The sequence below is a fragment of the Lepidochelys olivacea genome (genome assembly GCF_965140295.1).
Source record: "Lepidochelys olivacea isolate rLepOli2 genome assembly, chromosome: 6".
In the NCBI taxonomy this organism is placed as follows: domain Eukaryota; kingdom Metazoa; phylum Chordata; order Testudines; family Cheloniidae; genus Lepidochelys; species Lepidochelys olivacea.
This window is the reverse complement of record NC_140416.1, coordinates 7,577,066-7,604,931: the sequence shown is the minus strand read 5'-3', so window position 1 is coordinate 7,604,931 and position 27,866 is coordinate 7,577,066. Positions and strand designations below refer to the sequence as shown.

The window sequence follows — 27,866 nt, the reverse complement described above, 5'->3', positions numbered from 1 at the left end:
TGGCGAGAGGTGTGATTATTGCACTGAAGTGTGTGTCCAGCCAACAGGACCCTACTGTATACAGCCGCCCTGCGTGGGGCACCCGGGGACACCACGCTCCCTTCCACACAGCACGGCAGCGAGCAATTCGCCCTCCTCCTCCAGGACTGGCCGGCAGCACCGGCCCTCATGCCTGCAGGGCATTGCAGGGCTGCCACGGATCAGCCCCACAGCGGGCAGGGTCGGGCAGGCCTCTGTGCTGGAGTGTGCACCGGGCAGACCTGTGGAGCCCGCTGCTCCTGCCAGCCCGGATCTGCAGGTGCACGCTCCAGCACAGAGCCCCCGAGGAGAGCGGGTCTCTGGCCATGGCCCAGCCGGTGCTGGGGGTTTAGTCCCATCGGGACGGGTGGATTGCCGGGGGGAGGAGAGGAAGGCGCTTGCTATGTACATGAGTCCGGCCTCCCCTTCATTAGCCGGGCAGGCCAGGCATCCGCGAGCTCCCCCGCAAGCGGAGCCGGTTCAGTTGGCAGAGTTCAGGGTCTGGAACTTCTCCCGCAGGTTCCTCACGCGGCCATGCTGGCCGGTGGCTGCCTGCTCCCAGCCCGCGGCCCGGCTGGGCTCGGGGGCCGGGCCCTCCTCCCGCCGCCGGTACTCGTCCGACTCCTGGTAGGCCTTGCAGCGCTCCACCACGGCCTTGAGCGAGATCCTCTCCCGCGAGGTGGGCGAGCGGATCTGCACGTAGCTGGCGGCATCGGGTGGCTCCTCGGGGGCGGGCGGCTCCCCGCCGCACGGCACCTTCTCCAGGACGATGATCCGCTGGTCGCCCAACATGGCCTCTGCGGTGATGTGCAGCGAGCCAGCGCTCTGGTTCCTCTGGCGTTGCCGGGCGCGGGCGTCTGGGCTCTCCTCGGTGCGCCAGCCCCTCCCGGGGCTCTGCTCCAGCCCGCGCCAGCCCTCCTGCCCTGGGACACCTCCCGGCAGCTCTGCCACCATCTTCTCTGGTGCTGACTGGCTCCTGTTGACTGGGGGGGCCCGGCGCGGGCTGGGGAAGACCGTGCCGATGGAGTACCTGGAGCGCAGCTCCCGCACGTCGGGCCAGGGGAACGTCTCCGCCACGATGGGGCTGAGCGGGCTGCAGGACGAGGGGCCGGGCAAGGCGCCAGTGCCGGGCGAGGTGGGGCAGGAGGAGCTGAAGGAGAAGTGCTTGGGCGACTTGTCCTGCGAGGAGGCGGCGGCTGAGAGCGGCGTGCGGGGGCTGTACTCCGGCAGCACCACCTGCTCGAAGGCTGCAAGAGACAGCGCCGGCTTCCGCGGGCCTGGGGGAATCACACACGCTGGTGAGCAGGGGGCCAGAGCCGGGGGCACCTGCCTTCCCTGCCCCGTGCCAGCCCTCCCGCCCAGCCCCACGGCTCAGGGAGCCTTCCCTGCCCCGTGCCAGCCCTCCTACCCCGCCCCACGGCCCAGGGAGCCTTCCCTGCCCCGTGCCAGCCCTCCTACCCCGCCCCACGGCCCAGGGAGCCTTCCCTGCCCCGTGCCAGCCCTCCTACCCCGCCCCACGGCCCAGGGAGCCTTCTCTGCCCCGTGCCAGCCCTCCTACCCCGCCCCACGGCCCAGGGAGCCTTCCCTGCCCCGTGCCAGCCCTCCCGCCCAGCCCCACGGCCCAGGGAGCCTTCCCTGCCCCGTGCCAGCCCTCCCGCCCAGCCCCACGGCCCAGGGAGCCTTCCCTGCCCCGTGCCAGCCTGCCTTCCCTGCCTCATGCCAGCCCTCCCGCCCAGCCCCACGGTCCAGGGAGCCTTCCCTGCCCCGTGCCAGCCCGCCTTCCCTGCCCCATGCCAGCCCTCCCGCCCAGCCCCACAGGCCAGGGAGCCTTCCCTGCCCCGTGCCAGCCCGCCTTCCCTGCCCCATGCCAGCCCTCCCGCCCAGCCCCACGGCCCAGGGAGCCTTCCCTGCCCCGTGCCAGCCCTCCCGCCCAGCCCCACGGCCCAGGGAGCCTTCCCTGCCCCGTGCCAGCCCGCCTTCCCTGCCCCATGCCAGCCCTCCCGCCCAGCCCCACGGGGCAGGGAGCCTTCCCTGCCCCGTGCCAGCCCTCCTGTCTGGCCCCACCGCCCGGGGAGCCTTCCCTGCCCCGTGCCAGCCCTCCTGCCCAGCCCCTTGGTTTGGGGAGCACCCACCTGTGTTTCTCTTCACCTCCTGGTGCCCGTCACATGGCGGGGGTGCTGCGCAGCTCCTCAGCTCCTCCAGCTTGGCAAACCGCCTGTGCCCGGCTGGCTGGCGGTTCCTGATGCGCAGGCTGTACTGGCGTGCCAGCTGGTACACCTTGTTCTTCAGGTACTCGCTCAGCTCGGCCTCCGAGAGTGGTGGGACCCGGGGGGGCGGCTTGGCGGGGTGGCCCAGTTCCTGCGCCAGCCTCTGCAGCTGGCCGGCCAGCCTGGTGGGCCCCGCCCGCTCCGTGGGGGACCGGCTCTCGGGCGAGGGCCCGGCCGACTCCTCTGCGATGGCGCTCAGCTCGTCGTCCTCCGGGATGAGCAGCGGCTCATGCAGGTCCAAGCCGTTCTCCTGGCTCCTGCCCAGGGGCCACGCGGTGGCACCGCCAGCTGTGCCCTCCCCGCTGCCTCCCTCCAGGCAGGGCTGGCCGGCGCTCAGCTGCTCCATGCCCTCCCACACCTTGATCATCTCGGCGGGCGGGCGGAAGTCCTCCTCGGCGACGGGGGCGCTGGGCTCGGCCCTGGGCCCAGCGGTGGGGACGCCCGCCAGCACCCAGACGGCTGTCCGACCGCCGCTCCCCATGCCGCCCGCTCCCCGCCTGGCATCGGCGTGCTGCTCCGGCGGCGGGAGGCTGTTGAGGCGGCAGACCGAGTTCTTCACCAGCCCCTTGGGGATGTAGGAGAGGCTCTCCCGGCGCCGGATGCTGAAGCCGGCGTCGCGGTGCTCCGCGCACTCGTAGTAGCTCTTGATCTTGTCCAGCAGCAGCCGGTCGCGCTGGGAGAGCATGGACTCCTTCCTGTGGCAGGGGGTGCGCTCGGGCTCCGCGGGGCCGGGCGAAGCGGCCCCGCTGCGGGTGGAGCCCGGCGGCGAGACGCGGCCCTGGGAGTTGGCGGCGGTGCTGCGGCCCTGCCCCTTCTCGCTGCCCTCCAGGCTCAGCACGCTGCTGCTCCGGCTGACCAGCCGGGGCGTCAGGAAGCCCCCGGGCCGGCCCTCCTCCAGCGCCAGGCTGCTGCGCCGAGAGAAGCTGCTGGTGAACATCTCGGCAATGAGGCTGGCGTGGTCCAGCACGGATGGGGGCAGAATGCTCCTCGCCCTGGTCTCCTCTTCCTCCTCCTCCTCTTCCTCCTCGCTGCTGAGGGGTTTGAGGTCCTCTGTGTTCTCCGCCATAGCCAGGCTCTGCTCCTGCTCCATCTCCCTCTGCTGGGCCAGCAGGGCTGGCTTGGGGGTGCACGTGACCTCGGGGGGCTCCTCTGGGCGCTCTTCCTTGTTCAGCTCACAGAGCTCCGGGGCAGCCTGCGGGGCAGCATGGAGAGTGAAGGCATGTACTTCCCCAAACAGCAGCCCGCCCACCCTGACCCAGTGCCTGACACATTGTCCCTGGGGTACTGGCTCCTCTCCTCCAGGGCGGGAAGCAGCCCGGGATTCCTGCGGATCCTGAGGCACAGGGGAGTTGCCGGTCCGGTGCCCCAGCTCTGACCCCGGCCCGTGCCACATGTAGGAGCCCTGCAGCAGCAGCTGGGGATAATTGGCCCTCACATAGATCTCATGCCTCAATGTTCAGAGCAGTCGCTGCTGTCTCACGCTGCATATTGCTCGCAATAGAAGTCTCCCATGTTTTTTTCTCATCTTGCTCAGCTCCTGGGCCTCCCCCAACCTTCCTGTGGCATGGAGTTCCACAGGCTGATCTCCCATTGGGTGAAAAGGTGGTTAATTGCTTTTCACTGGTTATCAAGTTACCATTTTTGATTTCCTTCAATGCCCCATTGAAGGAAGCCAAAAAGGGGTCTTTTCCTTCAGAGGTGCAGGGGCAGGCTGGCTGGAGACAGATTTGGCAACTCCCACCCATCAGCCAGTGAAAAGGATGTTGGCTCGTGGCAAGAGATGCACTAGGAGTCGGGTTCCATCTCTGGCGGTTAGAGCAGGGGGCTGGGAGCCAGGACTCCTGGGTTCTATCCCTGGCTCTGGGAGGGGAATAAGGTCTGATGGTTAAAACACAGAGCTGGGAGTCAGGACTCCTGGGTTCTAGCCCCAGGTTTAGGGAGCCACTGTGAGCAGTGGTAAGAGCAGAGGACAAGAAGATGACTGGGTCCTGGTGCTGCTTCTCTCTCGCTGCATCATCCCACCTCATTGTGCCTCAGTTTCCCAATTTACAAGAGTCTTAACTACCTGGCAGGGTGGCGCTGGGTGAACAGGCCCTTGCAGAGGGCTGTGAAATTCACAGGTGGAAGGTGCTATAGTGAAGCGCAAATGCTCATCCGTCAGGAGGTTGCCGGTATGAAGGCAGCGTGGGTAGGGCACTCAGTGAGCCGAGACTCAGGACACCTGCGGTCTATCCTGGCTCCATCACTGCCCTGCTGGGAGACCTCAGCAGCACAGAGAGGAGAACAGGGAGGTGCCCGTCTCCCTTTGGGGCTAGGACTGTGTCTGTGCAGTGCCCGGCTTAACAGCCCACCCCCCCTTAGCTGTGCCGATGGGGTGTTCTGGGCAGCCCTCAGCCCAATGGGGTCCCGCTGACCTCGGGTCTGAATGCCCAACCCCCCGGTCTTGGTGAAGGATAATGGGAGGTGTGGCCCATTCATCCCCATGGGGCCGTCTCTCACTCACCTCCAGGATGGCCGAGGCCGTCTTTGCACTGTGGCAGTTCTCAGGGTTCCCTGGCTCCTGGCTGCCCTTGGTCCCCTTGCCCTGAAACACAGCAAAGGGGATACATTACACTGCTGGGCCGCGACTCAGACAGCCCTGGTGGCACCGTGCCTGCACCGAGGGACGAGAACCTCAGAGCCCCAGAACAGCCCAGTTCCGACCCGGTCAAGCGCCAGCAGCCTCCAGCCTAGAGGTCTTGGCTCCGGCACCAGAGCTGTGGAGTGACATCCGCCGGCCAGCCCCAGACGGGTTCCGATGTCAGAGCTCCCAGCGGAGACCTGGCCCTGTTCAGATAGTCTGCACGTCACCTTCACGCTCCACGGGAACTGGACCGGCTTCCCCCCAGGAGAGACTCCAGCCAGCCAGCCTCTTCGGGACCCAGCCATGAGTGGGGTTAGATGGGGTGGGTGCAAAGCATGCTGGGAGTCACAGCAGCCACTCCGTCAGGTCAGTGAAGGGTTAATAGCAGAGACGGGCTCAAACTCCAATCCAGCCGGGGGTGCTGATCAGCCTGCCCCAAGCAGGGCGGCAGGTGGAGATAGAGGAGAGCGGGGGGCAGGCAGCCCCGAGCCATGCGCCAGGCCAGCATGCAAGAGGGGGTTGGAGAGACACCTCACCGTGTGGCCCCGGGAGAAAAGCAAAGCGTTGGCCCGACAGTGCCAGCCGTGCAGTGCCGCCAGCAGGAAGCTCGCAAAGTCCGCTACCTGCTCCTCGCCCACTGGGCCCTCCTCCTCCTCCTCCGGCCCGGCTTCCTTCTCGCTGCTGTCACTCACAGCCAGCTCCTCCAGTGAGCCCTGCCCCAGGGCCTGCTCTTCCTCCTTCCCCATGGCTGCTTCCTCCTCCTCCTCCTCCGCACCCCCCTTGCCCTCAGTTGGCTGCAAGGGCGCCCCAGCCTCCAGGAGGGCCCCGGCGCTGTCGGCGTGCTGTTCAGGGGACAAACAAGGGCTCCCTTTAGGGCCACCTCATTCCTGGGCGCCAGAGCTGCTGGCCAGGCCCCGACAGGGCCAATCGTGGGGTGTCCCCCCACCAGCCCCTGTCCCAACTCCATGCGTCTGCAAAAAGCTGGGGGCCACTAGGCCGTGCGTGCTGGGGCACAAGCGCATGGATGTGAATGGGCGTGCGACCGGCAAAGAGGGGCTGCATGCGTGCGATGTACATACAGCGTTCAAGGAGACCCGGCCTGCACAGGAACCTCGCGGCAAGACTCCCAACGCCCACTGCTACCCAGCTGGCACCTTCAGCCCCTCCACGCCCTCCCACTGCCCCCAGGCTGGGGCGGCGTCCAGATCTTTGACACAGTTGACATGACATTCTACTAGGAAAGCTGGAGAAATGTGGGCTCGGCAGAACTACCGTGAAGTGAATACAAATTGGTTAAACAACGGCAGACAAAGAGTGACTCTGAACGGAATGATGTCAGATTGGAGGGAGGTCTCCAGTGGGGTTCCACGGGGCTCTAGTCCGGGTCCGGTGTAGTTTTTGACCTGGATGTAGGGACAGAGAGCACACTGACCACGTCTGCAGATGACACAAAGCTAGACGGGGTGGGTTACCAACACTTCGGAATACAGAGCTAAAATTCAGAGGGATCTTGATAAATTGGAGAACTGGGCTACAGCCAACACAATGAAATTCAACATAGACAAGTGTGAGGTGCTGCACTTAGGGAAGAAAAACCAAATGCACCGATACAGAATGGGGGGAAACTGTCCTGGCAGCAGCACTGCTGAGAAGGATCTGGGAGTGGTGGTGGATCACAACCACAGCATGAGCCAGCACTGCGATGCTGTTGCAAAAAAAGCAAATGCAAGTGTAGGTTGCATTAACAGAGGCAGAGCATGCAAGTCTCTGGAGGTGACAGTACTGGTCTCCTCGGCGCTGGTTAGGCCTCAGCTGGAGTAGTGTGTCCAATTTTGGTCACCAATGTAGAGAAAGGATGTAGAGAACTGAAAAGGACCCAGAAGCGAGCGACAAAGAGGACCAAAGGGATGGAATGCAAGTCAGAAGAGCAAAGGCTGAAGGGACTGGGCATGGGTAGTTCGGAAAAGAGGAGATTAAGAGGGGACGTGATAACGGTCTTCAAATACTTGAAACGCTGTCATAAACAAGATGGAGAAAAGTTGTTCTCTCTTGCCACGGAGGCAGGACAAGAGGAAATGGGTTCAAACTACAACGCAGCAGATTAGATTAAATCTCAGAAAAAGCTTCCTAACGGTAAGAACAGGAGGACAATGGAACAGACCTGCCTAGGGCGGCCGAGGAAGCTCCTTCACTGGAGGTTTTCAAAAGGAGGCTGGAGCCATCTGTCTTGGGTGGCTTAGACACAACAAATCCTGCTTCTTGGCAGGGGCGAGACTAGATGACCCTTGCGGTCCTGTCTCACCTTGGGGCTCTATGATCTTACCTTCAGTCCTGCTGCCGCATTCCCAGCGCATGGAAGAGAGAAGACAGGCGATTAGCAAAGGGGTCACCGTGCACCAGGGCCACAGCAACGGGAGGAGAGCAGGTGAATGGCGCATCACCCCGACGCCGCCCCTCCCTGGCAGAACTCCCCATCCCCGCAGACACGGGCTTGAGGCCCACGAGCTGCAGGGGGCTGAGGGTGGGAGGCTGGGCGGGCTGCCGAACACCCGGCTTGTGGTGTTGGGAGCTGACATGTCAGCAGGGCAGGTTAGAGCAGCTGCCTGGGGGGGGCCGGACTGGGGCTGCCCAAATGCGCTGGGCCCTTTGTGCCAGTAGAGACTCAGCCTCCAAGGGCAGAGAGTGTGGCACCTGCAGGCCCCTCAATGCCCGGGAGCGGTGGGGATTCCCCACCCCCACCCCCCCGCAGCCAGGGGGAGGCCAGCAGGCTGGGGTGAGAGCATTGAGTCCTGTCCCCTCCGGGCACCGCACAGGGTGAGCTAGCTGGTGCCACAGGAATGGCTTGGCAGTGCCACAAGAGGCTGGGGGGAGGGGGGCCAGGGGCTCCATTATAATTACCACATAAAGGCAGATGGGGCAGTTTGTCTGCTCAGGCTTGCTGGGCCCCAGCCAGCCGGCCAAGCAACGAGGGCTCTGAGCTCTGCCCAGCCCAAAGCGGGCACGGGGTGGGGGGGCATCCCAGGGACTCGCTCACCTTTCTCACCCAGCTGCTTGACAATCTGCTTGGCAGGCTCTGTGGGGAAAACAGCAAGTGAGAGGCCTGCCACTTGTACCCTGCCCCCGGCCATGCGACCGACAGCTGTGGGGCAGGCCTGGACCCCCCAGGGTCGCAGCTGGGAGGCGTCTGCTTTCTGCCCAGCCCCGCACCCTGCGGGGCACAGGCACCACCCAATCCCAGCGCAACCTCAGCGCACCGGGAACGCGCCTCTCCAATGCCGCGGCTCCTCTGCCACCGCCTCCCGCTCCTGGAAAGCGGGGCCCCAGGGCACCCATCTGCCACCCGATGGCCCCTCACACCCGCCACAGGGGGCTGGAGAGATGCCTTCGCCGGGCCCCCTCGCCGCGCCTCTGTGATTGGTCCCAAGAGTACCACGTGCCAGGAATCACCAAGCCCAGAGCACCACAGCCCCCATCCCCTGGCCCGCGCTCCGGCCCCGTGCCCCAGGCTGTAGAGCGGAGCTCGCACCGGACTTCCTGCGGCCTGCACGCCCCAACCCCACGCTGCCATGCAGTCCATCCGGGAGCTTCTCCCTGCGGCGTCGGAGGTGGAAGGGCTCTGAGGACAGGACAGACGCAGCCGTTAGAGCTAATGCAGCTCTCCAAGCGGCTGTATATCCTGCACCCCCCCCCAAGACACGGCTCTCCTACCTATGGCTGCACTAGTCCTGCCACCTGTGTACTCTGCACCCCGCCGCCTGGCACTGCCCACCGCCCCCCGAGACACGGCTGTCCTACTTACGGCTGCGCTAGCCTGTGTATCTATGTACCTGGGTATCTGGCGTGGCGCTGGATGCAGGGCACTGAGCGTGTCCCTCCAGGATGCTCTATAGCTGGCCACGTACTATTCCTGCCCCACAGCTAGCCCCAAAGCAGCCCTACGGATGGGGGCTTGCCCTGCCCACCCAAGGCCACAGTCCCAGCGCCCCAAGGCTTCAGCAACCTGGCCCTGGCTGGGGCTGTGCACAGCCGGCTGGATCTGCGATAACCCAGTGAGAGGGGCAGGGCCTGGGAGCCAGCCCAGCAGCGACCCCCCACCCCACCCCGCGGGTGTTTGGCAGCGACTCGGCCACAGCACAGCAGGGGAGAGAGACCTGGCCAGGCAGCTCTGATGCGGGGACAAGCAGAATAGGGCCATTTCTCACCCTCCGGCTCTGCAGGGAAGGGGGGAACCGCTCCAGAGCCAGCAACCCCACGGGGGCGGGACCCTGCCTGCTCTCCTGGCAGCCACAGGGAGGTGGTGCCTTTATGGGGCCTAGCTGGGCCCAGGACTGCACAGAAGCAGCAATCAGAGGGTGGCTGGTTCCAGGTTCGATCCCAGAACAGGAGACATGAGGGAGCTCTGAGCTCTGCTGGCCCACGACAGACAGGGCGCCACGCCAGCCTTTGGCCAGCCAATCCGATTGGCTGGCGGGTGGAAGCGGGGGATGGTTTGCCGTTGGACCCGCCGTTGTTTGCCCAAGGCTCTGGGCCTTGAACTTTGCCTTCCTGGCCGGGCAGGCGGGCAGCAGTCTGATTGCATGTAAAGGGGATGTGCGTGGGGCCAAGCTTCAGTTTGTCTGGGGTCCACCAGGCTAGCTCCGCCGCAGTGGGGAATTTCCATCACTGGGAATGAAGGCCACCACGGAGGGGGCAAAGAGAGGACACCGCTCAGGGAGCCGGGCAATCTGCCCTCCAGCACCAGGAACAGAACCCAGAAGTCCTGAATCTCACCCTCTGCTGCCAGCGAACAGCTGTGAAACCCACTGGCAAAGGGTCTCTCCTTCATGCTGGTTCACACAGAGGATGACAACCTTCTACTGCTGCAAGTTACTCTGTGAGCTCAAGCAGCAGAGTTCTGTGGGTGAATCTAAAGGTTCCAACCCTGCTGACGACCACTGGGGGTCAATTTGATGATGCTGCAGGATGGAGCTGCTGGTTTTTTCAGTTTGCTTTTGTGCAGACTAAGGAATTACATGCAAAGAGCTATGTTAAAGGAACATTGAAGTTGCATTGTCAAACACTCACATTAGGAAATGCCAGATCTAAGGCTGCCTGTATCACCTTAACCCTGTCTCTTGTGCAAGTATGCATTACAACAGTCAAAGAATACTATGCTTTTCTTGCCTCATCAGCGCACCGGATGGGCCCTGCTCTAGGGAAGGGTGCAGTGCAGGAGGCTGTAGGACCCTGCCTCATTGGTTCCAGAAGCTGGAAGGGGTGAGGTGAATGAGGCAGGGGATGGCAGGAAGAGACAAGAGGTCTCCTGGCTTGGGCAGCTGAATGTTGCCCTAGAGAATTGTCCAGAGTTCCTGGGTAATGCTGGGCAAAACACTTCAAAACAGCGTTTTCCCAGGTGGTCCCTCATTGTGTGTTCCTGTGACAAAGTGAGCATTTTTTCATCATATGAATAGAGTGTCTCTCTCAGTTTCCCCTATGTGCTACATGACTGACTACGTGGGGCGGGGGGGGAGATTGTTACTCTTTGCAGAGATCCAGGTGTGACTGACACCTGGCTGTCTGGGCCTGGGGGCCATGCCACGGAGAGTCCCAGAAACAATTGGCCGGATTTTGGCACCTAGTGACTGTGGAAGGCCCACCCTCTGCAGAAAGCCAGCCAGGTGTGACCAGCTGGAGAACAAAGGGCTAAGGAGGAGGGCCAGGGGACAATGTTTTCATGGGAACAAGGACAAAGGACAGAGGAGGAGCCAGAGAGGTTAAGTGTGGAGCTGCTGGAGAGAGAAGCTTCTCGGCTGGAAGGGGACTAAGAAGGGGTCAGAGAGAGCTCTGGGATCTGAACAGACCGAGATGGACTCTGCTGTAACTTTCCATTCTCTTTGCTAGTGTAGAAAGTCCTTGCCTGTGTACCAGAGATCTAATAAACCCTTCTGCTTTCACAGTGCTGGCTGAGAGTCACTTTGGAGGGGCAAGTCTCCCTCCAGGGTCCAATCCAGGTGGACTTGCTGCAGGGTGCTTGCAGTGCTAAGTCGGGGTGCTGAAGGCTCTGAGATTCAGCCCCAGATGGCGGTGAAGCCAAGGGGCTCATCCCAGGGAGTGTGAGAGACCTTAAGAGGACTGACGCACTGAAGGGCTCCTCCCAGGGACCGTTCCAGAGCACTGGACCTGTGGATCTGTGCCACTTCCTCATTTACTGGGACTGTGACTGGGGCCCTGGGCGCTGAGTTTACAACTGGGGAACGCTCACTAGACAAAGATACTTTCATTCTGAAAAGCTGGGTGGGGAAGGACCATTAGGGAAAACAACAGGCCTTAGGAGAAGCTGGTCTCCTACCTGGGCGCCTTCCTGAGGACGCTACGGACAGCCTCCGAGTTTTGGCTACTGTGACACTACAGGGACATGTAACCAGGTCACCTGGTGCTGGATTCCATCTTGGGATGTCAGTATTTTTCCACAGACTGGTGTGGGAACCAAGCTTTGAAACAAAGGGCTCCCGCCCTATGCAAAAGCTATTTAAGGCAGGGGAGTGACATCATCGTGGTTCTTCACTGACTCCCCACCCAAGAGAACTCCTGGAAACACCTGAGGAACAAAGACTGAACTGGGAGAAATGCTGGACTCAGGCTAAAGGGATTTTTAGCCTGTGTATGAAAGACCTTCGGATTCCACACTGTCAGCAAGTGTAACTTGTGCCTTAAGAATCTGCAGCCTGATTGTATCATCTCTTAGGGTAAGAATCTGCTATTCATATCCAATCTTTTTAGTATATTAAGCTTAGTTTGTTTGTGTGTTTTGTTTATTTGCTAGGTAATCTGCTTTGATCTGTTTGCTATCCCTTATAATCATTTAAAATCTGTCTTTTCTAGTTAATAAACTTGTTTTTGCTTTGTCTAAAATCACTGCGTGGCAATCATAATTCGGGGCAGAAAGCTGTCATATATTCCTCTCCCCATTGAGGGAAGGGGCGAATTTCATGAGCTTACGCTGTACAGTTCCCTATGCAGTGTAAGACGGTATAATTTTAGGTTTACACTCCAGAGCAGGGTTCGTGCCTGAGTAGCTGGGAAGTTCCTTGGCTGGAGCCTTCCCATGCAGGGCTGATCACAGCATCTACATGTAACTGCACCTGGGTGCTGGTGAGAGTGCAGGCTGGAGGGCTCTGTAGCTTGTTACAGCAGCACAGTGTAAAGGGCACCCAGGCTGGTGGGTCAGGTGGGCTCAGTAGTACCCCAGTTCCAGGTGGCACCCTGGGGGAACCAGTCACACCTGCTGCTGGGCAGGGGTCCCTGAAGAGAAGGGTCCTGGTGATCCTAGCCCCATGGGTGTGAATCCCAGAGCAGCACAGATGGTGGGGAGGACAGACGCTTTGCTGGGGGGGTTCACAGCTACAGGCTGACAGCCATGGAATGATGGGGTTCAGGACTCCTGGGTTCCATTCAAGCCAGCCAATGGCGGTAGAGGGGACAGCTACTCTCTTATGCAGGGACACATACCCTTGGCTGGAGGCAGATGGGGAAAGGTGACCCTGGTCCCTGCAGCTCAGCCAGGGGCCTGAAAGACATACACCCCTGTCACCCTGAACATGGGCTCACAGGACAGGTGGGGAAGAGAGCGTACCTGGGGGTTGCTTCCCCTCCCCCAGCATCACTTCTGTCTGGCCTGAGCTAGACAGCCATGCCCGCGCCTCCACCACACGTGGGGAACAAGGAAGGGGAGGAGATCTAGGCATAGGCCCAGCAGCGCTCACAGCCCAGGTCTCTCTCCTGCCCTGCTAGAAGGCCACTGCCCCCAGGAGAGCGGCAAGTGTCCAGGGCTGAGCTGCAGGCCCCTCCGAGACACAGGAAGCTACCGAAGGGCAGCCTGGCCTGCTCTGCCCTGCCTAGCAGAGGAGGCAGGGCTGCCCTGGGCCCGACAGCAGCCAAGGTGGCCGGGAGTTCAGCCACACCAGCAGGGACAGCTGACCAATCTGAGCGCGTTTCCCGACCGGCCCTGCAGCCTGTGTGCTAGGAGGATGCTGAGGCCGGAGTAGGACAGTCAACTCCGTGATCTGACCCGGAGAAGGACGGGTGGATACGGGGCAGATCCTGGATGGATACCGGGGCTGGATGCTCAGGGACCAGCTACCGCCAGGCAAGGCCACGCAACAGCCACCATCACAGCCAGCGCTGACAGCTCGCCCGAAAACGACCCCAGGGGGAAGGACGGGCAGGAGCCGGCTGCAGGCTGGGACACAAAGACCCCCACATCTCTGGTGCCCCCATGGGGGCACCGGCCTGAGCCAGCTGGAGAGGACTCAGTCCCAAACTGTCTGGCGCTCGCCCTGCACCCGGACGATCCAGTCCCGCCCTCACCCCCACAGAGCAACAGGGAGCGAGTCAGCCACCTGCCCACTCACTGTGCGAGCACAGCCCAGACGTACGTCCCATCAGACAGCCCGGCTTGCAGGCCATCACTCTCGCCAGTGCCAGGGGGCGCCATGTGCCATGCCAATCCGGTGTCCCTTCACCATCACTGACTCAAGGCCCCGTCTGGCTGCACCCTCCCTCGACACACCCTCCCTTCTTACCCGACTGTCGGCGCCCCTGCCGTGCCTGCGGGGGCACCTCGTCCAGGGGCTGGCACGACTTCGCTTTCTTCAGCCGCTCCGGGCTGTATCTGTAGCGAGCGGGGTCTGAAAGGGGCAGAGGAGTGCGGGTGAGCATGTCTGCCGTGTGCCAGAGTGCGCAGGGAGGTGGGGAACCAGTCCTGCCCCTGCAGCATGCCAGAGTGAGCGCAGGGCGAGATGGGCCCCAGGAGCTTAGCCCGGGCCTGGCACGCGAGCCTGCCACAGCCTGTGCACTCACAGAGCCAGGTCCCACAGCTGAGGCATAGGGACTGGTGCTGTTAGACCCAAAAGCCCCCAGTTTGATCCCTGCAGCGCCCCTGCCAGGGTCATCAATGGGGCACCGGCCTGGCCCAGCAGTCCAGGAGAGATGCACACAGCCACGGGACGCGCCCCAGAGAGAGGAACAGAGACAGACACCCCACCCCCTGCCCCGCAGACAGACAGAGAGCCGGAGGGAGCACTTACGGGAGGAGTCCATTTCCAGGATGGCTTCCTTAGCCTAGGGGTGCAGAGATCAGTTGGTTAGCGAACAGGGAGGGCAGCGCAGCGGTGGAAATTCTTCATAATGCTTTGTAGGTGTACTGTGTGTGCCTTGGTTTCCCCTATGTGCTGGATGATTAACTAGGTGGTGGCTGGGGAGGTTGTTCGCTCTGTGCAGAGCTCCAGGTGAGACTGACACCTGGCTGTCCGGGGCCTGGGCCCCCCATTCCCATGGAGAGTCCCAGAAGACAATGGCCACTCCAATTGCCTGGACATTCGGCACCTACCGACCATGGAGGGCCCACTCTCCGCAGGAAGCCAGCCGGGTGTGACCAGCTGAGGAACAAAGGGCTAGGGAGGAGGGCCAGGGGACAACGTTTGCCTGGGAACACAGACAAAGGACTGAGCTTGTTAAGTGGGGGCTGCTGGAAGGAGAAGCTGGGGTACTGGGACCGAGGAGGGGTCAGAGGGCTCTGGACTGACCCAGATAGACTCTGCTGTAACTTTCCCTTCTCTATGCTAACTGAGGACTTTCTAGGCTGTGTTCCAGACATCTCATAAACCCTCCTGCTGTTACAGCGCTGGTTGACAGTCCCTCCTGATTAAGTTGGGGGTGCATCGCTCCCTTGGGAGGTACAAGTCTTCCCCAGGTATCCAATCCAGATGGACTCGCTGCAGGGAGCTCATGACGTGAAGCGGGGTGCTGAAGGCTCCGAGGTTTGGCCCCAAGAGGCGGTGAAGCCAGGGGCTCACCCCAGTGAGCAACCCTCTGGGGGCTGATGAGCAGAAGGGCTCCTCCCAGGGACTGTTCCAGAGCTGGGCGAGAGTGACGGACCTGTGGATCTGTGACGTACGGCTGCCAGCATGTCGAGGGGCTGCGTTCCCCACCCCTCCTTCCCACACCGGGTAGCTGCTGATCCCTGTGCTCTGGCACAGTCGGGCTGACCCGAAGCCCAGACCACATGCCCTCGGCCTCAGAAGCCAGCTGCCGTGGCTTGGCTTCAGGCCCTGTCTGCATGCGCCCCAGGCCTAAGCACTCGACTCAATGGGTGGGGTGGGGGCTCTGACCATGGGGGCTTGGGCCAGGGGCAGCTGGTGGGTGGCACCAGGGCTCTTCACCTTCTGGGGGATGATGGCGTGGTGGTTCTCCAGGATGAGCCTCTTGATGTGGTGGGTCCAGACCCGCTTCTCCTCCACGCTCTTGGCCTGAGGCAAAGGACACGTGATGACATGGAGCCGGGCACCACAGGTCACACCTGGAGAACCCAGCCCCTGCAACACCACTGGCTGGCCCCGTGTCCAGCCCGCCTCCCGCCGGCTCCCAGCCGGCCCCTCCGTGCCCCGCAGGGCGCCCCGCCCGCCTCCCGCCGGCTCCCAGCCGGCCCCTCCGTGCCCCGCAGGGCGCCCCGCCCGCCTCCCGCCGGCTCCCAGCCGGCCCCTCCGGGCGCCCCGCCCGCCTCCTGCCGGCTCCCAGCCGGCCCCGCAGGGCGCCCAGCCCGCCTCCCGCCGGCTCCCAGCCGGCCCCGCAGGGCGCCCAGCCCGCCTCCCGCCGGCTCCCAGCCGGCCCCGCAGGGCGCCCAGCCCGCCTCCCGCCGGCTCCCAGCCGGCCCCGCAGGGCGCCCCGCCCGCCTCCCGCCGGCTCCCAGCCGGCCCCGCAGGGCGCCCAGCCCGCCTCCCGCCGGCTCCCAGCCGGCCCCGCAGGGCGCCCAGCCCGCCTCCCGCCGGCTCCCAGCCGGCCCCGCAGGGCGCCCAGCCCGCCTCCCGCCGGCTCCCAGCCGGCCCCGCAGGGCGCCCAGCCCGCCTCCCGCCGGCTCCCAGCCGGCCCCGCAGGGCGCCCAGCCCGCCTCCCGCCGGCTCCCAGCCGGCCCCGCAGGGCGCCCAGCCCGCCTCCCGCCGGCTCCCAGCCGGCCCCTCCGTGCCCCGCAGGGCGCCCACCTGGATGCTGTACTGCTGCTTGCTGTGCTTGTAGTGGGTGACGCTGAAGCACAGCGAGTCCCTGGTGCTCTCGATCAGCATCAAGGAGGAGCACTGGGGAGAGAGCGGCATCAGCAACCCAGGCATGACTCCGCTCCCAGGGGCTGGGCTTGGGCCACACCAGTACCCCTGGGGCTCCCCCTCTCCTCCCCGTGCCAACACCACTGCCACCATCCTGCCCCCCTGGGGCTCCTCGTCCCCTCCCCGTGCTAGGACCGCTGCCGCCAGTTCCCCCCCGGGACTCCCCCTCCCCTCCCTGTGCCAGCCCCCACCACCGCCAGCCCCCTCCCGGGACTCCCCCTCCCCGTGCTGCCAGCAGCTCCCCTTTCCCCTGGGGGTTCCCCACCCCAGGCCGCCCCTGCCCACCCCTCAGGGCTCTCCTCCCCATGCTGCCGGCACCACTAGCGGGATCCCCCCAGAGGCTCCCGTCCCCACAGCAGCAGCCCCCTGAGGCTCCCAGCCCCAGGACAGAGGGGTGGTACAGGGAACGGGCAGGAGGCCACGCCATCCAACTCGCTGGACCGGCTGCCGACAGGGTAGGGCACCACGGAGCCACGGGGGTTGGGGGGAACCACGGAGCCACGGTGCGGGGGGCTTACCGGGATGTGGCTCTTGCAGACGAAGTGGTCGCCCCGTCTCTTGGTGATGAGCAGGGTGCGGTCGAAGAGGAAGAAGGTGCGCTCGTTGCGCATCCGGCTCACCCGGAAGGTGCCCTCCAGCACCAGCTCCCCGAAGGTCGTCAGATCCGGCCCCTTCCAGTGCAGCAGCAGGGACTGGATCTCCTGGGGAGGTTGGGGGAGGCGGCCTCAGGTGGTGCTTCTGTTAAACCAGCCACACACCCCACAGATCTGCGAGGGGGTGTCTCAGCCCCGCTGCCCCCAATCCTGGCACCACAGCACCCAGCCAGGCCACATCCCAGCTCCAGGGCACCGGGAGGCCATTTCTGTGAGGGCAGGGACATGGGGCCAGGATCACCTGGGTGCACCAAGACGTCCCCACCCCGGGCCCAGAGCGAAGGGTCCCCAGACGTGGCCGGGTCAGAGGCAGCGACTGGGAGGGGCTGGCTACCACCTCCCACGGGGACATTTGGGAAGCACGCGAGGCTCTCAGCCAGTACAAGGGAGCCGTTCCCCGGATCGCGGTGCTAGGCACTGCCTTCACGCGGCCGGGGGACACACCCACACCGGCGCTCACCTGCAGCCGCACGGCATGCTCGTGTCTGCGCTTCATGTCGTTGATGTACCAGGCCACGCAAGTCATGGTGTCGATGGCCTCCTCCACCACCTCGTAGCCGGCCTCCTCCAGGTCAAAGTGCTTCGCGATCTCCTGGGGACACCACCCAGCATGAGGGGTTGCTGCCCCACTCCCACCAGAGGCCCCGCTCCCTTCGCCCTCCCCAGGGCATGGGCAGGGCTGAGCTGGGGGACACAGCCGTGGGGCTGCTCACAGGGCACCTTTAGGCACTGTGGCTGGAGGGGATGCAGTGTGGGGTGGAAGGAAGGAAGGAAGGAAGGGGATTGCAGTGCCCCTGGAGAGGGGACGGGCCTGTGATGCTGCAGCGATGGGGATGGAGGGGGACAGGGGGCGCCCTGCAGCGGGTGAGGGAGGAGGTGCAGAGGCGGTGATCTCTGTGATGCGCACAGTAGAACAGGGGTGCCGTGTGACAGGTGGGGTGCAGCCACAATGCCCGTGCAGTGTGGGGGGGCACCATAATGCCCGTGCAGTGGGGGGCGGAAGGCACCCCCCGTTTACCTGGAGCAGCAGGTGGTATTTGAGGATCCTCTGGACTGGCTTGAGCAGGTAGGAGCCCAGGGGCAGCATGTGGCCAATCTGTTCCTGGCGCTCGCGGAAGAACTTAGCCTGGTGATTGTTCCTCATGCACTCGGTCAGAGCCGCCACCGAGCTGCAGGGACCAGACACTGCGGTGAGGGGAGACTCATGTGGGGGAGCGGCCTGGCACAGCACCCAGACACCACGGTGATGGGAGATGCCCACCCAAACGTGGCAGGGGCCTGGCACAGCACCCAGACACCATGGTGATGGGAGATGCCCCATCCACACGTGGCAGGGGCCTGGCACAGCACCCAGACACCACGGTGATAGGAGATGCCCACCCACACGTGGCAGGGGCCTGGCACAGCACCCAGACACCACGGTGATGGGAGATGCCCACCCACACGTGGCAAGGGCCTGGCACAGCATCCAGACACCACGGTGATGGGAGATGCCCACCCACACGTGGCAGGGGCCTGGCACAGCACCCAGACACCACGGTGATGGGAGATGCCCCATCCACATGCCTCCATCTCAACTTCCACCTTGTCCCCCTCAAAAAACTGGCAAGATCCCATTATCTGCTGCCAGAGCCAGGCCACCCCAGCGTGGGTTGCAACCTCCCCACAGGCAGGGATCCCCCGCCCCGGGCACAGCCCCAGCTAGCGGCTGGGTGCCCGCCCTAGGCACACTCACTTGGGGTAGTTGTTGCAGTACTGGGTGTAGATATCGAAATCCTGGCTCTGCAAGGGGGCGGGGGGGGGAGAGAGAGACCGTGAGTGAGGTCTACAGGGTGAGCCCCCCTCCCACAGCACTCTGCCCACACGCTAGCCCCAGGAGTCGCACCTAGGGTTGCCAACCCTCCCGGCGGAATCGGAATTGATGTCCCAGTTGCTTCTGAAATCAATCTGGGAGATTTTAATAGGCCAAAGTCCGGTCGGCGGCGCAGGGGGGCTAAGGCAGGCTCCCTACCTGTCCTGGCTCCACACGGCTCCCAGAAGCCCCTTGGCACAGGGGCTCCACGCGCTGCCCCTGCCCCAAGTGCTGACTCCGCAGCTCCCATTGGCTGGGAAGCACAGCCAATGGGAGCTGCCAGGGCGGTGCCTGCAAGCAAGGGCAGCACACAGAGCCGTCTGGCTGCCCTTGAGCCTAGGAGCCGGAGGGACATGCCAGTCGATTCCTGGGAGCTGCCCGAGGTAAGTGTCGGCTGGAGCCTGCACCCATTCCCGCACCCCAACCTCCTGCTCCAGCCCTGAGCCCCCTCCTGCATCCAAACACCCTCCCGGAGGCCGCACCCCTCACCCCCCCCCCTCCTGTTCCAGCCTGGTGAAAATCAGCGAGGGTAGGGGACAGTGAGTGATGGAGGGAGGGGGGATGGAGGGGTGGAGGCAGGGCCTCAGAGAAGGGGTGGGGCAGGGAGAGGGGCAAGGGTGTTTGGGTTTGTACGATTAGACAGTTGGCGACCCCAGCTGCACTCCTCCCTGTGCCCGGCCACAGCTGCCAGCAAGTGCTTGCACTGGGCACTGCCCTCCCACTACTCCACCTGCCCGGGCATCAGCAGCCCGCAAAAGTGCCTCAGTGCTGCAAGCGTCCCCAGAGTGCCCCAGCCAGTCCTCCTCCCCCTCCCCCGGCTGGCACCGTGAGCTCCCCCATCCCCACCCTGGCCAAGCGGGGGCCATCCCATGAAATCCATCAGGGCCACGTGCTGGACCAGGCGTGTGAGCTGGGAGACGCTCGCATGCTAGGGTGCTAGCCCTGAGTACACCAGTTCGCCTGGCGCAGGGCTATGCCATGGGCCATCTCGCCAGCCGCTCACCACTGAGTGCCACCTCCAGAGCCCCCCTTACCCTGTCCACGAAGCACCTGGCCACGGCCACAGGGTCGCTGTTACAGCTGTCCAGGTCCTGCAGCAGCTCGCTGGGCAGAGAGAGAGACTGTCAGTCATGCAGGGCCCGCCAAGAGCACGCATGCTCCGGGTGACCCACGGGCCGGGCCTGCCAAGCACACGTGTTCTCCGGGGGACCCACGGGCCAGGCATGTGCTGCATGCATACAAGGCATGCCCCCCACCGCTCCCAGCACACAAACCCCCAAGCAGAGGGCAGGCAGCGGAGCATGCAGTGCGCCCGGCATGGTACCCACCTGCAGGGCAGGGCCCCTTCCAGTGCCAGCAGGGTTTGAAAACAAAGCAGGTGTTATGAGAGGAGACGCACGCACTGGCTGCCCCCTCTCCCCGGGGCCCTGGCCTGTCTGGCTCTCAGCCACACTGCCGGTGTGACAGTCGTACCACGCAGGCCCCGACCAGAGAGCGCAAAGAGCTCAATGGACAGGACCCCCCCACACCCCGCCCAGGGGCTCTCGGCTGGGACAGCCTCAGTGTCAAGCCAAGGGAGATGGGGAGGGATACAGACCGGAGCCGCTCCTCTGCCCTCCTAGGGCGGCTCCCTCTGACACTGCTGTCCTAGGGCAGGGGAGCGCCTCTCACCTCTGGAGACTGGCAACGAGGTCCCTGGCTCACAAGTCAGAAATCTGCAGGGGGGGGATTGAGGGGCACTGGCAGAGCTGGGGGGTGGGGGGGTGGGGAAGAGCCCAGGGCTGTGGGTTGCAATTGAGGGGCACTGGCAGAGCTGGGGGGTGGGAGGGAGAAGAGCCCAGGGCTGTGAGAACAGGGGCTGCGGGTTGGGATTGAGGGGCACTGGCAGAGCTGGGGGGTGGGAGGGAGAAGAGCCCAGGGCTGTGAGAACAGGGGCTGCGGGTTGGGATTGAGGGGCACTGGCAGAGCTTGGGGGGGGGCGGGGGCGGGAAGAGCCCAGGGCTGTGAGAACAGGGGCTGCGGGTTGGGATTGAGGGGCACTGGCAGAGCTTGGGGGGGGGGGGGGGAAGAGCCCAGGGCTGTGAGAACAGGGGCTTGAGGGGCACTGGCAGAAGCCGGGGCACGGAGCCCGGGAGGCTCCCTAGGTGCCACAGTTCCTTTCTGCCGAGCACTAACCCCGACTTCTCCAATTCTAAGGGGAAGGCTGTCCTGGGGCATTTACTCCTCATCCCCTTTGGAGAGGGGGAGTGGAGGGGGTAGGGTGGGGCTGGAAGAGGTGGGGGTGGTAATGGAGTCGGCAGGGGCGGAGCAGGCGGGGGTCAGGGGAAGTAGGCTGGAGCAGGTCAGAGGGGCTCAGGCCACAGCAGGCAGGGGCAGGAATGAAGGGGGCTGGGCTGGAGGGCAGGGCCGGGATGGAGGGGCTGGGGTCAGGACGGAGCAGGTGGGGGGCAGGGACGGAGGGGGCCAGGATTACTGGGGTCGGGTCGGAGTGGGCGGTTCTGGGCCTGGCTCACCTGTTGAGTTCGTAGAGATCCTCGATGTTCCCAAAGAGCGCGCTGACCTGCTCCGGCCGCAGCAGCAGCTCCTCGGCGTCGATGATCTTCCCCAGGTAGTCCTGCCAGGCGCCCGCAGTGAGCCACGGCGCGGGCCAGCAAGCAGAGAGGCCCCCCAGCCCTCCCCTCCCATCAGAGCCATCCAGGGGAGCTTCCCCCAGGCCAAGCGGGCTCCAGTCGGTGGTGGGAGCAGGGCTCGGGTCCCCCCTCCCCGTCCTGCTGCCCCAGGCAGCGCCATTCCCCACACCAACCCAGCCCACCCTGGAGCCTGCCAGGGCAGAGCCAATGGGACAAGCTTCCCTGCGGGCAGCTTTATCCCCACAGAGCCCATCGACCCTGCCAGCACCCCCTGCCCATTTCCCTCACCCCCAGCCCCGGTGCATGCTGGGAGCCCACCCCACTAGCAGACCCCTCCCTGGAGAAGCCAGACCAGCAATATGGGGATGAAAGATGCCCCCTGAACCCTACCCCACGGGGCATTTAGGGGCATGGACCCTGCCAGCCTGGCACGGCACTGTGCCCCTCCCAGGTGCTGGTACCAGTGGGGCTGACAGCACAGCGGAGCCAGAGACCCCAGGCGCCCCTAGCTCCAGGGACGATGGGGTCGGGGGGGGAGCCATGCGGCGCCGCACAGGGGCAGCAGGGGGTGCTGCTGTGAAGCGAGGCACAGAGCGGGCCAGCCTGTGTCTCTTGCCCAGCTGGGGTCGGGGGGCGGGGGCTGGCTCACCATCACAATGCTGCGCAGGTCCTCCACGTACGTGCGCTCCGACTCCACGAGCTCCAGCACGACGCGCTCCAGGTAGCTCAGCTTGCGTTTGGCGCCAGCAGGGGCCCGGGGGCCGAAGGGCGAGAGGGAGCGGGAGCCCTTGCGGCCCAGCCAGCCTCCCGGCGAGGCATTGTTGTTGCTGTTGTGCAGCTGGTTGACCCGCAGGGCGTCCCCCTCCTGGGCTGGCACATGGCCGGGGGCCTCGTCCTGCCCCTCCATGGGCATCCGGCTCACTGGGCGCTCCGGGGGGTGCCCGCCCGCCGCAGCACAGACGGGCATCCTGTCATTGCTGCCGGGGCAGGGCACTGCTGGCAGCCGGGGGGATTCTGGTGGGGGGAGAGGCAGCGTAGTTAGAGAGGGCAGGGCCCCACAGCCCTTCCTGCTCCCGACCCCATGCCATCGCCACACCTGCAGACTCAGCCTGAGGAGTGGCTGGGGGGAGCTTGGCTGGGGAGTGGCTGGACCCAGATGGCCGGGACTGGAGCAAGCGCTCAGAGCCATGCTTCGACCCCATGCCCACCTGGTCCCAGCCCCCCACGGCCGGACGGTGCCAGAGCAGCCCAGGGCCAGGCCACCTCAGGGCACTGCTCGAGGCCCAGCGTCTGACCAATGCTCCCCACAGCTGGGCTGTCAGACACAGCTGCCAGGCAGCCCAATACCACAGGCCCTGGGCCGGCTCTAGTGACCACTGGACACGGCCCGTGGGTCACGCTCATGGCCCCCACTGCCAGGCTGCAGCACTGCAGCCAGGACGGGGCACAGAGGGGATGGGGGCAGGGCTCACAGTGCCAGGCTATGCATCGTGTGCATCAGACAGCTCAGTGCTGGCCCGGGGCCACCATGGCAACTGAACTCCGGGGCAGGTAACCATCTCCAGGAGCCCCACAGGCAGGGTCCCGGGCACCCAATCCCTCCAGGCGGCCAGTGGCTAGCATGGAACGAGGCCCCTGCCCCTCACAGAAGGGGAAGGGCTGGGTCAGCAGGGGCAGGGTTTTGCCCCCACCCCAGAGGCTGGAACTGCCCAGATGCATTTGCCTGGGGACACAGGCCCTTTGTTCTACACACACATGCCAGCTGGCAGACATGGACAGGGCCCCTGCCTCCCCAAAGGCTGGGACCAGGCCACTCCCTCCCTACCATAGCCTGGGTGAGCCCCTGGCTCTGTGTTCCCCTGGCCAGGAGGGGTGCGACCGGCCTCGCCAGCACTCCCAGGGGTCCCTGCTTTCACTGAAAGAGAATCAAAGCAGTCTCCAGTTACTCTGGTTGTCAAGAAAACCTCCAAAACGTGCCCCAGGGTGCCCAACACAGAGTCTGAGCCCATCGCTGTGGGGGAGGGGAGCTATCCCAGGTGTGACCAACCCAGCCAGCGACACTGCCTGAGTCTCCTGAACGTCTGAGCCCATGTTGGGCAGGGGTGGAAGTAGCCCCGGGTGTAAGCGACGGGCCTGAGTCTCTCTGAGCTGTGCCCTGCCCTGTTCAGTTCACTGACGGAGATGGCAGTGACAGAAGCTTGACACTCACTTTGTGAACGCTTTCATTGCACATGGCAGCGCGGCAGGAGAGGGGCAGGGAGCCTGCTAGGTTAGAAAGCAGCAGTCTATGAGGACACCTGGACGCTGCTACCATCCACTGCCCCCTTCCTGCCTGAGAGACTGGCCAGGCCCTAGAGGAGAGGGCTGACACCACAGTCCTGGCACCATGGCTCCCAGCTCCTGGCCTGGCCGGTTTATTCCTTACTGTTGTGGGACACGGGGAGATAGGAGATCTCACTGCCATGGACAGGCAGTGCTTGAATGCCACATGGCGGGGCCATCGGACTCAATGCTCTCTCAATGGGGAAGGCAGCTCCAGCTGGAAAAGTACCCGCCATGGGGCTGGCCAAGCAAGGCTCAGCTCCCGGCTTGCGACCACAGGGGGCAGCACTGCCTGGCTTCAGGGCATGGAAAATTGCAACCAAAACGTCCTCTGGCCCAAGTAGTTTAAATACCTCCAAGGAAGGGTCTGCTGGTCAGATCTGCCCTCAGTGACCCCTCTGCAGCCTGAGCAACCCCCGTGCACCTCACCGGCTGCAGAGAGGCGTGCACAGGGTGGGAATTCTGCCGACAGTGCACTAGCAGGACCGGAATCCACCATCCCTCTCAGCCGGGCTGGCTCTGCCGGGCTGCCAGGGGAGGCAGATAGGCTCACGGGGGAGTGATCCCCATTTTCCACATGGGGAATGTGGCACAGAGATTCACACTGAGCAGTTCTAGTGACATCTGGGCACAGCTGGGGCTGGACTGTCGGAAATGCAGAGCCCCGCCCTGTCGCGCCTCCCAGCTGGAGCAGTGGGTACCCAATGCCCCTCGAAAGTGGGGTCCCCAGTACCACTCCTCAGGTGCCCAGAAAACTTGGGTCCCCAGATCAGTGTAAAACCTCTGGTCTAAATGACACCAAGGTCATGAACAGGGTCAGGGCCAGAGCAGGACGCAGACCTTTCAAGTCCCAGGACTTAACCACATGGCCAGCCAACTTCTGCGCCCAGCCACAGAGTGACAACCATGCCAACATCCCACCCCTCCTCCTAGGAAGCGCCCGGGGAGCAAGCAGGGGCCCTTTCGCAGAGGGCAGCTGCACGGGTGGGCAGGTCCATCCTCACTGGGCCAGATTTCTCAGTTTGGGCTGCATAGGCCAGGCCAAGAGATCCCAACAGCGCTGCCGGCCTGAAAACAACAAGCCATTTCCCATGTGCACAGCAGCAAAGAATGCCAGCAATTTCTGACTCTGCAAAAAGGCCTTTCCCTCCCAGAGACACATGCAGAGTCCCACACAGCCCACGGGCGCCCTCACAGCCCCACCGGCATGCTCACAGATACCGTCTCTCCCACAGCCCCTCACAGGCACACGCCGCGGCAGTCTCTCCCACACACACAGTCACGCGCACGCAGAGTCTCACACACAATCACACGCAGCCCCACAGGCCATCTCACCGACACACAGAGATGGCGACCGCCAGGTGTGCGTGCGTCTGACTCATCCCCTCGCAGCCAGCTGGACGGGAAGTTACCCAGCTGCCCCAGAAGAAGACAGCGCCGCCGGCAGGCTGAGACACACCAGCCCAAAGGCTTAGACGCGGCTGAGAACTGGGGCTCAGCACCGGAAACGCCTCCCGGCCCATCACCAAAGCACCAGGCCTGCAGCACTGTCACAGGGGTCCAGCACCAAGTCCTGAAGGTCAGGGAGCCCCATGGGGTCGATCTAAAATTGCAGCCTGGCTGAAGGGGACCTGCTGCTCTCAGGCCCAGGGTGCGGGACTCTGCTCAGCCCCCACCCCCCAGCAATTAGCCATTCCCTCCCCCCACCCAGCAGGGCTCTGCATTCTTTGCAGCATGTGTAACCAGGATCACACCCTCCCTTCCCTCCCCGCCCCCCCCCCCCCCCCCACTGCTGGGCAGGGCAGGCGTGTGGCTGCAGGCCTGCAACACTCAGGCTCCCTTTAGCAGCCAGCAACACCCCACCGCTGTGCCTGCTATCTCCTCCTCCCCCACACCTCCCCAACCCCCCGCCAGGGCCGCGCCCCCAGGACTCAGCCCCAAGTTGTGGCCTCGGCCTCCCCCCCTTACCCCAGAGCTTGGAGATGAGGACAGGGAGCAAGGGCAGGCTGATCTTCTCCTCCCAGATGAACATGCCCGTCTCAGCACGCAGGGATGGGCCAGGGGACTGGCTGGGGGGAGCTCGCACTGCCTTCCTGGGGAGCGACCCGAGAGAGAGTGGGGCAGGGCGCGGAGGCTGCTGTCGTCAGACCTCACCTGGAGCCGCTCTGGGCACCGCCCCCTCCATAGGAGCGGCATGTCAGCGCCACGCCCACGGGGAACTCACCCGCTAGGCCGCCAGCCATGCACAGCGAGAGCCGGGCCTGAGCCAGAGCCCACCAGCCTTGCCCACCTGCGCTCAGGCCACGAAGGGACCCAGCAAGCATGTCCCTACAGCTCCTCCCCCCCGACAGCCCTGAAATGTAACCAGCTCTGGGGCGGAGAGCAGCCGCCAGGGGACCCAGAGGGGTGGGGAGCGATTCCAGACCTGGCTGCATTCTGGGCACAGCACATGGGAAAGGCACCAGGGGACCAGGAGGGCCTGCCTCAGGGAGAGCGGCACCAGACCCCCATTGACCCTCCAGGAGCGGGAAGGGCTGCGCTGACCTTGCAAGATAGAGGGAAAGGGGTGGGGGGGTGTTGGGGGCCTGTTTCTGACCCATCTCAGGGTCCGAGCAGCTCACAGGGAGCACGTTAATTTCCCTGGGGGGTGGGGAGAGGGGGTCACAGCCCTGCTGCCGCGCTCTTGGGCCAAGGTTTGCAAGAACCGAGCTCACAGAACGGTATTACAGCCACACCTCAGAACTGGCCAAGCTGGGGCCTGCTCCCCTGTGTTGTACCAGGCGCAGCCCAGACCCTCGGGGCCACCACACGCACCAGCCAGGCTGCTCGCCCAGCCAGGGGGTCCCGGCCTCTGCTCCCCCTCTGCAAAGCAAGGTGGCCTGCAGCCCACACCCCCCCCCCCCCGAGGACCCAGCGCACAGCACGCCCGCCGCAGGCAGCGGCCTGCTCCCAGTGAGTGCCCGCTGCAGCAGGGGTCCCCGGCATGTGACCCCGCCACCCTCAAACAGACCACGGACTCGGAGCTGCTGCACAGAGACGACTCTTCAAGGTGAGCCATGCCAGGCCAGAGCCCTGGTGACCCTTTGGAGCTGGGGGCAGGCACAGCTAGAACAGGGCCACCCACAGCAGAACACAGCTGGGGGGCTCCCCATGTGCCCCCGATGCCTGGCGCACTGCCAGAGGCAGAGGTGACATTTGGCAAAGCTTTCCCACGGAAAACAGAAGCCCTTCCCAGCACCAAGGGGACCCCCTCTCCAGGAAAGGGGATGTCACGGCCACAGTTTATTGGCACAAATAGCCACCCTGTGGAACAGCAAAATTTGGGAGTCTGCCAGCTCCCATGATTGTATCCCAAGCCTGGCGCTATGTGGTGGCACCTCCGTGGTGCCTTCCTTCAATCCCCAGCTCCCGGAGTCAGGGGAGGCTGCGAGAACCTTGGCTTTCTCTTTGAAACCGTGACACGAAAGGCTCCACTCAGGAGAAAGAGGAACACACCCCCCCCCCCCTTTCTAAAGATCTCCTGATTTTCAAGCCAGGCTCCTGATGTCTGAATGGCCGAGGCTGGGGATACTGGGGGAGGGGAAATCCTCTCAAACCGGCAGTAAAACAACTGGCTACATTTTTCAGCAGCTCTAAGGCAGAGGGGAGAATCTGGGCCTTTGTAAATCAGCAGGCCACCTCTGACCATCCAGCCTGCCCTGCCCTACAACCAGCCAGCATTCCCTAGCAATCCCTGTGGCCAGCACAGAGCTCAGGGCTGAGCTGGAGCAGAGCTGTAGAGAGGCAATCCAGCCTGGATTTACAGGCGCCAAGTGCCGGCAACTCTCCTGTGCTTGGGTCCGCTGTTCCGATGGTTAATTTCCCTCCCTGTTAAACATGGGCCCCTTATCTCCCCCCTGGATTTGTCACTTCAGCTCCCAGCCCCAGGCTGGTAGAGGGAAGAGCCCCTGGTTAGCAGAAATCATCTCCCCTCTTAGGGACCTGGAGACCATTAACTAGACTCGTCTCTCCATGTGCATGGCGGGGCTCAATATGAACATAGCCAGGGAGCTCCAGATGCCAGCCAGGCAGGACAGCAAGCGCCTGCGATAAGCAGAGCCCCTGGAGCCTGGCAGGGAATGGCATGTGTGAGAGATCAGAGCCTGGATGTGGGGCATGGGCCCCAGGGGCACTGGAGCATGCAGAGCTCTCCAGTGGGGAGGGAGATCCCTGGGGCAAAGGAACCGGTCAGACCGGCTGGGGAACGCTCTTCCCGCTCCCTAAGGGCAAGTGGTCACAGAGGGGCCACTGTGGGAACCTGCCCATGGTTGTGGCCCTGGCTCCAGTGGGAGCAGCCCCTAGTCCGGCTGGGCCCTTGGCCAAGGGA

General features: G+C 64.2%; 1 protein-coding gene across 1 annotated transcript; it reads right to left on the bottom strand.

Moving 5' to 3' along the window:
- Positions 1–25,608, bottom strand: PLEKHG3 (pleckstrin homology and RhoGEF domain containing G3). The gene is made up of 19 exons (XM_084632687.1): positions 25,469–25,608; positions 21,828–22,192; positions 21,062–21,162; positions 19,583–19,652; positions 18,432–18,478; positions 17,715–17,865; positions 17,157–17,288; positions 16,562–16,744; positions 15,924–16,016; positions 15,108–15,194; positions 13,974–14,007; positions 13,470–13,574; positions 8,435–8,524; positions 7,943–7,981; positions 7,232–7,242; positions 5,445–5,750; positions 4,789–4,869; positions 2,151–3,477; positions 1–1,295 (listed from the first exon to the last, which is right to left on the bottom strand). Exons 1-19 carry the CDS (start codon positions 25,530–25,532, stop codon positions 499–501), a joined length of 4,083 nt encoding a protein of 1,360 aa, XP_084488813.1. The 5' UTR covers positions 25,533–25,608; the 3' UTR covers positions 1–498.
- Positions 25,609–27,866: the final 2,258 nt, after the last annotated feature.

Excerpts from the sequence above, each read along its gene's own strand:
- PLEKHG3 (XM_084632687.1), bottom strand. The coding sequence starts at position 25,532 with ATGTTCATCTGGGAGGAGAAGATCAGCCTGCCCTTGCTCCCTGTCCTC. Across the intron at positions 21,163-21,827 it reads ACCTGCGCAGCATTGTGATG|GACTACCTGGGGAAGATCAT; the intron begins GTGAGCCAGCCC and ends GGCGCCTGGCAG. Across the intron at positions 8,525-13,469 it reads GCAGGGGCGCCGACAGTCGG|AGCCCTTCCACCTCCGACGC; the intron begins GTAAGAAGGGAG and ends TCCTGTCCTCAG.